The sequence below is a fragment of the Impatiens glandulifera genome, chromosome 6, assembly GCF_907164915.1.
Source record: "Impatiens glandulifera chromosome 6, dImpGla2.1, whole genome shotgun sequence".
Lineage (NCBI taxonomy): Eukaryota > Viridiplantae > Streptophyta > Magnoliopsida > Ericales > Balsaminaceae > Impatiens > Impatiens glandulifera.
This window is the reverse complement of record NC_061867.1, coordinates 16,034,889-16,044,959: the sequence shown is the minus strand read 5'-3', so window position 1 is coordinate 16,044,959 and position 10,071 is coordinate 16,034,889. Positions and strand designations below refer to the sequence as shown.

General features: G+C 31.5%; 2 protein-coding genes across 2 annotated transcripts; both read left to right on the top strand.

Annotated features, from left to right (window-relative positions):
- Positions 1–521: 521 nt before the first annotated feature.
- On the top strand, positions 522–1,066 carry LOC124941086. Its single transcript, XM_047481351.1, has one exon. The coding sequence runs from the start codon at positions 556–558 to the stop codon at positions 811–813; it is 258 nt and encodes an 85-aa protein (XP_047337307.1). The 5' UTR covers positions 522–555; the 3' UTR covers positions 814–1,066.
- A 2,634-nt stretch (positions 1,067–3,700) lies between these two features.
- LOC124943250 (plant intracellular Ras-group-related LRR protein 6-like) lies at positions 3,701–8,107 on the top strand. Its single transcript, XM_047483790.1, has 4 exons — positions 3,701–3,898; positions 6,886–7,086; positions 7,169–7,338; positions 7,420–8,107. The coding sequence occupies exons 1-4, from the start codon at positions 3,701–3,703 to the stop codon at positions 8,105–8,107; spliced, it is 1,257 nt and encodes a 418-aa protein (XP_047339746.1).
- The last annotated feature ends 1,964 nt before the right edge of the window (positions 8,108–10,071 follow it).

Here is a 10,071-nt window from a genome sequence, read left to right as displayed (position 1 = left end):
TATTCCTTTTCTTCAAACCCATAAGTTTTCAAACAAAACCATTAAGATTAATAAATTTAATATATATTTAATGAATACACCTATTCTATTTTATCATAAGTTATTTCTGTTTTTTATTTTTTTTTTTTTAAATTGTTAGATAAATGAAATAAGTTATTTAATATATATTTTTAACAATATCATCCCTTAATTAGTGATTTGATATGAAAAAAAGAATATGATAGAAGAGTTTTTATTAACAATAAAAAACAAAAAATCTCAATTCAAACCAGCTCAAAGACTAAGAGTGTCGGTCTTTTTGTTTTTTTGGACTGAAATAGAGGATGGGTCGGTGTTATGATATTAATACTTTTGAATAATAGAATAGTTTATTATTAATTTAAAAAGAAAAAGACCGGTCAAGTAAAAGGTGACCCCTTTTTCTCTTGACATGTGTAGCTTTAAAAATGGGTTCATCTGTATTACGTGTTATAGATATAGATAAACCCTAAAGATATATATATATATAAAGATAGATAGATATAGAGAGAGAAAGAGAAGAAAAAAGAGATAAAGATGGAGGCGCACAAGGAGAGGGCAGAGCAAATGGAGAGAGAAGCAGAGAAGATTACCGTTGCCGGTCGTTCAAATGAGAGTTTAGATCAAAAGGTAATATTGGTTGAAGAAAAGGCTTATGAAGATGTGATTCGCAAAGCCGTAACAGGTGGAGAAGTAACTGGAGAAGAAGAAATGGGTAATAAAGTGATTAAGAGTCCTGAAGATGTTCTTGTTTTCTCTAGGTCTGTCCAAAAGATCGATTCTTCTCTTGAATAAGAAATTATCTATCTCTCTCTCTCTCTTAGATTCATGTATGTAAGCATAATAATACATAGTAATAAGAAGATCGAAGAATAAAAAGGAGAAAGAGAAAGAAGAAGAAAAAGACAGGAAGTTGGTTTGTATTAAGTTTCAAGGCTTGTTTGTATTTGGGGTATGTTTTGATTGATTTTGGAGTTGTTAATTTTAATGTTTGGTTTTGTCAAGTTATTTTGATTTCATAAACATGTTTGTTTGATTAATGAAAGTGTGATGGATAAGAGACAAATAAAATGATGTTATATTATTTGATTTATTTTTTTTATTTAATTTAGAGTAAAAAATAAAATCTAAATAAATTGAGTTACCCAAAACCAGATCTGATTCGGTCTTTTAAATAAGCTATAGCTTATTTATCTACAAAATAATAAGGCCCCAATTTAGAAACAAGATTAGGAGTTCAGGTTCTCTGCTTCCTCTCTGTGTCTCAGAGGGAGGGGCTGAGGGAGCAGGCATATATTGGAGGAGGAGGATCTCAATTGCAAGATAAGGAGCTCTTTGTTTTGGGAAAAAAGTATTTTAATTTTTTTTAATATATATGGAAAAAAGTTTTTTTTTTAATATATATATATATATATATATATATATATATTAATAAATTTAATAATATTTATTTGTTTAAATTAGTTTTAAATTGATTTTATCTCAATTTAAGTGTTTTTAAATAATCTAATAATTGAAGATGATTTTGAGTAAATAAATTTTTTTTATTAAAATAATTAAAATTATAATATATAATAATAAAATATAATATAATAATTAAAAATATATAATATTTTGATTAATGAATGGTGTAGAATGAAATATTCAATTGTGAAAAAAAATTCATAAGTCATTCTATCTCTAATTTCATCCCAATTACCCCCAATTATTTTTCTAAGTTTAATTTGATAAAGAAATTATTAAAGAATATATGTTAATATTTTTGTTTAAACAAATATTTACATTTTAAATGACAATTATAGTGATATATTTTATATTAATTTATCAGTATTTAATAAAACTATATATTTTTAAATTTAATGATAAATTATAATATCTTGCAATTGTTCACTATATAATATTTTACTTGATTTTTTAAAACAATTTAATTAGTTTAATATAATTTTTGTTTTAAAAAATATATTATTAATATTTTTTATTACAAAATTTCATTATTTATTCAAATACCATCTTAATTTTAAATTATTAAATTATAATAATTTATAAATTAACTATATATTATTAAAATTAAATTATTATGTCTAAATTTAAAAGATGAAAAATTATTTTAATTTTATAGTATGATAAATTTGTTTGTTAATCCCTCTTAATAGTTTATTGCATTTGTATGATAAGTATTTATACAAATAAAAATTTAGTCTATTTTCACTATATATTGAAATTTCAATTATTATTATTATTAAGTATTATTTATTTTATTAAGCATTTTAAAACCCTTAATATATTATCTGTTTTATATTTAATTTAATAATTATATTTTAATATAAAAATGATCAAAATCAAACAAATACGTTTATGTTTGAAATTTAGGAGAGTTTATGAAAGACATATAATTCTGTTTCTGCTTATCAAAACCTCGGTCCTAAAATATTTGCAGCACCCGTCTCTCGGCCCTAGTGTGCATATGAGCCAGTTTATGTTTTATTGAATAATTCTGTTTTGTTTCCTTTCTCTCTTATTTCTCTTGAAACCGAATTCTGTTATTTTGGAAGTAGTTGTAACCGAATACTCTTGGGTAAACCAGCCTCTTTAAATGATGATGTCCACCCCACATTTTGGGGCTATGAATTGAATCTTTTGGAACTTGCTGCTCTAAGTTATCTCTCGACCCTCATCTCCTTTTCTTGGACTACTAGGTGTATTCTAGTGGTATTCTCTTCTCACCCCGGTTCTTCTCTCTTTAACCTCGAATTCTTTCCTCACTCTATGTCCGCTGCGTTTGAGTATTGAATTCCATCATTGGTCCCAACAATCAAGAACCCGTTTCTTGAATCAAAGAACTCGAAAGGATAGGTTATAGTTTAAAGTGTAACAATTGGTATCAGAGCTGGGCGATTCTCCAAATGGTAGAAACCCGCCAGCAAACAGAAATGGAAGCACTAAAGTTCCTAATTGAAGGATTGTCCCAACAATCAGCCGCTACGCAGGCCATTTTGCACCAACACATGACTGAATCGGCTGCCTTGCATGATGCCCTTAAACAGCAGTTGGTCGAACTAAGCAATAATATAGACGGAAGATTTAGTGTCGCTGAAGAAAGACTTGCAGCAATTGAAAGTGTCGCGTCGGGTAAGGGCCAAGATCCCTACGCCGGCCCCGATGATCAAGATGAGCCTTCTTGCCACGGTCCTCCATTTAGGCCCCAACACCTTGGCCAGAACCGCGACCACCATTATGTTCCTCCCACTCGACTAACCAAGGTCGACTTCCCTTGGTTTGATGGGCCCGATGTCGAGGGCTGGTTGATATTCGCCGAGCAATTCTTCAAGGTGGACAAGACCAAGGATGACACCACATTAGATATCGCCCCCATTCACTTTTCTGGCGAAGCAAGAATGTGATACGGGTCATATCTTCAGAACCGCGACCAAAAGGAAGCATTGTCATGGGATGTGTTCTTGTGGCGCAATTTGGGCCCTCTATACACGGCACTCCAATGAGGCAGCTGATGAATTTGAAACAGTTTGGTTCGGTCCAAGAATATAATCTCCGGTACATGTCGATTTCTCAAAAGTTATTACATATGCCAAGGGACTACGTCGTAGATTGCTACTTGTCTAGTCTAAGGGAAGAGATTGCGAATTGCATCAGGTTGCGATTCCCAGATTCTTTAAACGAAGCCATGGCCATGGCTAAGGTCCAAGAAGCAACGTATCGGTCCTTAATGTGCAGCGGGCACTTGTACAGCGCCGAAGCACCGTTGCTGCCCAAGCCATCGAATATCAACACAGCCTGGCCGGGCACCAACACCGACTTCAAGAATTCATCATATGGGTCCTCTTCAAGTGCAAACCAGGGTCATGTTAAGCAATTAGACCCGGTCTCAATGGATGAAAGACGAAAAAAGGGCATATTTTACTCTTGCAATGAAAAATGGAAACCAAACCATAGGTGTAAATCAAAGTTATTCATGGTCTCGGCCAATCAAGAAGACCACGAACCTGATCAAGAACTTGTTTTTGATGATTTACCCTCGTTGATCGGTCCAAGGGATGAACCAGCCATATCCTTACATGCCTTGACCGGGTCTAAAGCTTTTCAAACGCTCCAGATTCTTGGCAAAGTTGGGAACCTGCCGGTAGTGATCCTGATCGATACAGGCAGCACCCACAATTTTATCAATAGCAGGATTTTGGAGAAAATAGACCACAAAAGCATAGCAACCCGGGTGCAATCGGTTAGAGTGATCGATGGGTCTAATGCGTTATGCTCTAGTGTTTGCAAAGACTGGAAGTGGTCGATGGAAGGCAATGAATATCAAACAGAAATGAAGGTAATTTCCATGGACGGATATGATATTGTGTTGCGCATTGAATGGTTGATTACTCTAGGCCCGTCATCTTGGGACTTCGAAAAGCTGACCCTATCCTATGAAAAGCAAGATAGAACCACGGTCCTAAGGGGAATTCCTCGGTCGCAGGCCACTTTGATGTATGGAAACCAGATGGAAAAGACCTTAGATGAATACAGTGTTGCTGCCAAAATGCAAATAAAGAGTAAGCCCGAAGGTCAAATTGTTTCACTCGCGGCAATGACCTTGGAAGATATTCCTGAAGATCTAATTAGAAGCTATGGCTCTTTCGATGCCGCTGTTATGCTGGTTCGGGAAAAAGACTTGGCCTGGATTTTTCATAACACTATAGAGTTTAATCGAAGTTGGAAGAAATTGTTTTTGTACCAGGCGCTGAAGACATTGCAGCAACAAAGGTCAGCTCTAAACGAAGAAAACCTCGACCTTGTGTGCACAGAAATTCCATACATGGGCGGAATGGCGAGGACCCGACCAACACCACTACTGAAACGATTCCGCCGAAAGATTTTTCAGAGGACCGGTCCTATGCGGAGAAGCTTGCTGAACATTTTGAAGCCCGACCGAAGCAATATGTTTTGAAGTTTGAAGATGCACATTAGAGGCTGACCAGTCCAAGTTCTTTTCGTCGAGGGCGACGAACTTTGAAGGGGGAGATTATGTTACGGTCTGCTCACCAAAGCATCGGTCCTAAAATATTTGCAGCACTCGTCTCTCGGCCTTAGTGTGCATATGGGCCAGATTATGTTTTATTGAATAATTCTGTTTTGTTTCCTTTCTCTCTTATTTCTCTTGAAACCGAATTCTGTTATTTTGGAAGTAGTTGTAACCGAATACTCTTGGGTAAACCAGCCTCTTTAAATGTTAATGCTCACCCCACTTTTTGGGGCTATGAATTGAATCTTTTGGAACTTGGTGCTCTAAGTTATCTCTCGGACCTCATCCCCTTTTCTTGGACTACTAGGTGTATTCTAGTGGTATTCTCTTCTCACTCCGGTTTCTTCTCTCTTTAACCTCGAATTCTTTCCTCACTCTATGTCCGCTGCGTTTGAGTATTGAATTCCATCCTTGGCCCCAACAATCAAGAACCCGTTTCTTGAATCAAAGAATTCGAAAGGCTCGGTTATAGTTTAAAGTGTAACACATTCATTGTCTCTTTGTTCTACATATTTTTTCAATTTATTTTTTATATCTCATACAATGAAATTTCTAGATATCATGGTAGAATTCTTGAAAAACAAATATGTTAATCAGGCAGGAGCAAATCTATGGGTGGACTAAGCTCACCCAGGAAATAAATAAATATCTAATGGGCTCAAACTTTGAGTGATTTTATCCTATAGGTCTAGAACTTTAATTTGAGTTATATGGTTTAAACTATCAAAGTTTTAGCTATTTTGGGCTTTGTACTAAACAATAAACAAAAATCCGATTATGACATTTTTTATGCAAATTACATAATATCTAGCAAAAAGAGAAAAAATATAATTTTTCTCTTAGACTTTCTCTCTTTTCGCATCTTCTCTATGTACGTGGGTTCCTCTCAACAAAAAATTCAGTAATCCGTTCAATCAAATCAGATTTGTATGAATCTTTCGTCAAATATCACGATTAACCATTCTGACAATAAAAGTGAGTATTCTTCACTTGTCTCCCCCTCTCGATTTAGAGTTTGATTTAGGTATAGTGAAGACAATGCGTATTTTAAGTTTTACAGCGACCAGGTTCGAATTTAAATTTTACAAATTTATTTGAGTAAAAACTGCATTTTTAATGCTAGAATGAGATTTTATTCTTAACACCATTTTAAGAAAAAAATAATTATTTTAATGGAATTTATAACAAAAACACAGTTCATAAGCGCTTAAAAAATATTTGTTAAAAATATTAATGTGAAAATGATAAAAAAAAATAAGTTATTTGATTTGAAAAATATATAAAAGATAAACAATAAATAAATAAAAATACAAAAAATAGTAAAACTAAAAATTATAAATTTACATTTAAGTTTTATTTCATTATAATTATAATTATAATTTCAATTCTAATTCTTATTATAAAATGGACTCCTTCAACTTATGAATTGAAATTAGACATAATTATCCTTAAATTTTTAAGGTATACTATTTCTTTTTCATATAATTGAGATTAATTATAATGAAAAATTTTAGATATAAAAATTATTTTTAAATTTTGGTATAAAAAAATATAGATAATGTTGTGAATATGTGAAAACTAGTTGATATAAAAAGGAATAGAAAGAAGAAGTCAAAAGGAAAAATCAGTTACCTCATAAAGGGTAAATTAAAGGCGCGAACGCCATGCACGCCTCTTACATCTACTCCATTTCCATTTTCTTCAAATCCATAACTACTCTCTTTCTCTTTCTCTCTCCCCCCAATCACCTTACATAAACAACACACAATTCAAAGCTAAATTTCATGATCTGCAATTGTATATACATATGTAGAGCTTACATACAATAACTGATTATGAAGATGTTATACGAACAAAGACAGCAACAATCTCCAATGATGAAGATCGACATAGCGAAGAGAAAACATGTCCCTGAAGACATCAAGGAGGTAAGGCTGCAAATCGTGAATCTAAGAGGCATGTCTCTTAAGAATTTGCCAGATCCTTCACTAATCAACATTGGTGCTATCTGCAAATTAGATCTCTCCAATAACAATCTTCAGGTAACTTGATTTCAATCTCTAAATCCAGTTCATTACATATATATGTATGTATGAATCCTTTCGGGTTTGATTCTTTTCGCAGAACATACCAGAATCAGTAACAGCTAGACTACTGAACTTGATCATATTGGATGTGCATTCAAATCAGCTCAAATCTCTTCCGAATTCCATTGGATGTTTGTCTAAGCTCAAGGTATTGAATGTCACCGGAAATCTCCTCAAATCTTTCCCTAGAACAATCGAGAACTGCAGGTTCATTTCATTATCTTCATCTATTGATATGCATAATCAAACAGAATCAGTTTTAATTTCAAATCTTAAATCTCCATGCAGATCATTGGAAGAAATCAGTGCAAATTTCAACAAGCTAATCAAGTTACCAGAAACAATAGGTTATAAACTTGTAAACCTAAAGAAACTATCAGTCAATGCCAACAAGCTAATGTTCCTCCCAAACTCAATCACTCACTTAATCAACCTCCAAGTACTAGACGTCCGTCTCAACTGTCTCCGTTCCTTACCAGACGATCTCGAAAACTTAATCAATCTCGAAATCCTCGATATCTCTCAAAATTTCCACCATCTCGAGACTCTTCCATACTCACTCGGCCTTCTTCTATCCTTAATCGAACTCGACGTGAGTTATAACAAGATTATCGAGTTACCCGAGTCGATTAGTTACCTAAGGAAACTTCGTAGGCTGAGTGTGGAAGGGAATCCACTTGTACATCCGCCTATTGAAGTCTGCGAGCATGGATTCAACGCGGTGAAACAATACTTGACGGAGAAGAATGGTAATGGAGGTCGGAAGGAATCGCCGAGAAAGAAGACATGGTTGGGGAAGATGATGAGGTGGGGGAGCTTCAATGGAGGGAGTAATGGAGGTGAAACTGTGATGTATGAAGAGAGAAGACGAGGAATTGGTGGATATGCAATTGATGGTTTTGTTTCACGAAGGTATTTAGGTATGTCTTTTCCTCGACGAATGTTGTGTGCTAAAACTTATTTCACTAAATCTTAGATCAATGTTTTTTTGAAATGTGTAAGGATTTCAATGCATATGTGACCAAATTTGCATTTTTTCCCTTATTATAAAATGTAATTTTTTACCATTGCTATAATCATATCAATAATTTGGATACAATCATTGTGCGATTTTCAAAATACTTGTAATATTTACACATTCAAAAGTTTCAGATAGAAAATAATATAACTAAATTACTAGTAAAAAAAATTACAGATAAATCGATTTATTCGTCTCTTTACAAAAAATAAATAAAAAATTCGAATTATCGTGAAAAATGGTTGGATATATATTATTATAATAAGTATAAAACGAGTGAATAAAAATAAGTTTTATCTCATAAAATATCAATAAATATTATTTATCATTTCTCTTAAAAAGACATTCAAAAATTCGAATGAGATTAACTTATCAAAAATAAATAAAAATAAACCCAAGTTTGTTTCCATTTTCTACCAAATAAAGAAAAAAATAGTTAATTAAATAAAAATAAAAAATGAGGGTGTTATATCACCTTTCTAATGTAATTTAATTTTTGTTCTTAGTGAATTTCAACCCGAACAGTAATCTAAATCTGTCACGTCTTAAGGTAAGATTCAGTTTTTTCATATAATATTTTTATTATAATCTTTTAAACTATATAAATTTGAATTATTAATTGAGATTATCTAAGTTTGATTTGAGTTAGATTAAATTATATTAGAATTATCTAAACTAGGTGCAATATATTTATTTATCCATCATAAATAATTAAGGAACACAAACAAGGGAAAGATAACAATTCAAAAAGCAGTAAAAAAAAATGAAAGCTTCACTTGTAACTTTAGGGTTGCACTGCCGATTTGAGTTTTTTTTGTTTAATTAGGTTCTAACTTAGAATCACTATTTTCATAAAAGGATGAACAAGAATTTCAGAGCTCCTTTTGAAACTTTTGATTTTCATTGACAGTGTTAAAATAAGTTTATCAAATGTTTTTTTCACACTTTAAATTCATTTTTATTCAATAATACAAATTTGAACCTATTATATATTTTTTATCTAAGATTTCTTAAGTTCTATTTGGTATTGTAATTATTTTGTTTCCATCTTAATTTTTATCAATTTTATTTATTCAATCTTCTATTTTTTTTAATATCAATTCAATTATATTAGAATGTCAAGTAACAATAATTTTAATCAAGAAATTTGCATTACTCATGTGAATTGAGAATCAATTAAAGAAAGAAATGAGATGTTTCTATGATGATGAGAAATTAAAAAGAAATTTTAATGATAAAAGTCTTTCACCCATTTGTTACAAAAACGTGAGTGAGAGTTTGTAGACTCATGAGTATCTTTCGTAACCACAAAATTTTGAAAAACAAGTAGCATTGAAAGATTGAATATTTTTAAAAAATCAGATGTAAACTTAGCGGCATAGATTGAGATAATCAACGAAATACAATAATAGCTCCAAACTTTTGGTGGAAAGAAGAGAGCAAGGTAAACACTATTCTTTATCCACTTTCATAATAATAATTATTAATATTAGTTCATAAAATCTAATAGACTATTTTTAATAATTTAATATTTATTGAACTAATATAAATTTGTTTAAAATTTTGTGTTGAACAAAATAATGTGAAACGATAATAAATTTAAGTTGGTAAAATTGAAAATGAATATATTTATGAAAGATATTCGATGACATCAGCTAACTGTCATCAACTAACAGTGCTTATAATTTCATAAATATTTTAATTTTTAATTCAATCCAATTTAAACCTATTAAGTTTGACATGATCCATCATTACAAAATAATAAACAAATTTAATATTAGTTCAACAAATATTAAATTAGGTAAAATAGTCTAATTAGTTCTTAAGAACTAATATTAATAATTATTATTATAAAATCGAACAAACATTAGGGTTTACCTTACTTTCTTATTTCCACCAAGAGTTTAGAGCTATTATGTTAT

Excerpts from the sequence above, each read along its gene's own strand:
- LOC124943250 (XM_047483790.1), top strand. The coding sequence starts at position 3,701 with ATGGCCATGGCTAAGGTCCAAGAAGCAACGTATCGGTCCTTAATGTGC. Across the intron at positions 3,899-6,885 it reads ATGTTAAGCAATTAGACCCG|ATGTTATACGAACAAAGACA; the intron begins GTCTCAATGGAT and ends CTGATTATGAAG. Across the intron at positions 7,087-7,168 it reads TCTCCAATAACAATCTTCAG|AACATACCAGAATCAGTAAC; the intron begins GTAACTTGATTT and ends TTCTTTTCGCAG.
- LOC124941086 (XM_047481351.1), top strand. The coding sequence starts at position 556 with ATGGAGGCGCACAAGGAGAGGGCAGAGCAAATGGAGAGAGAAGCAGAG.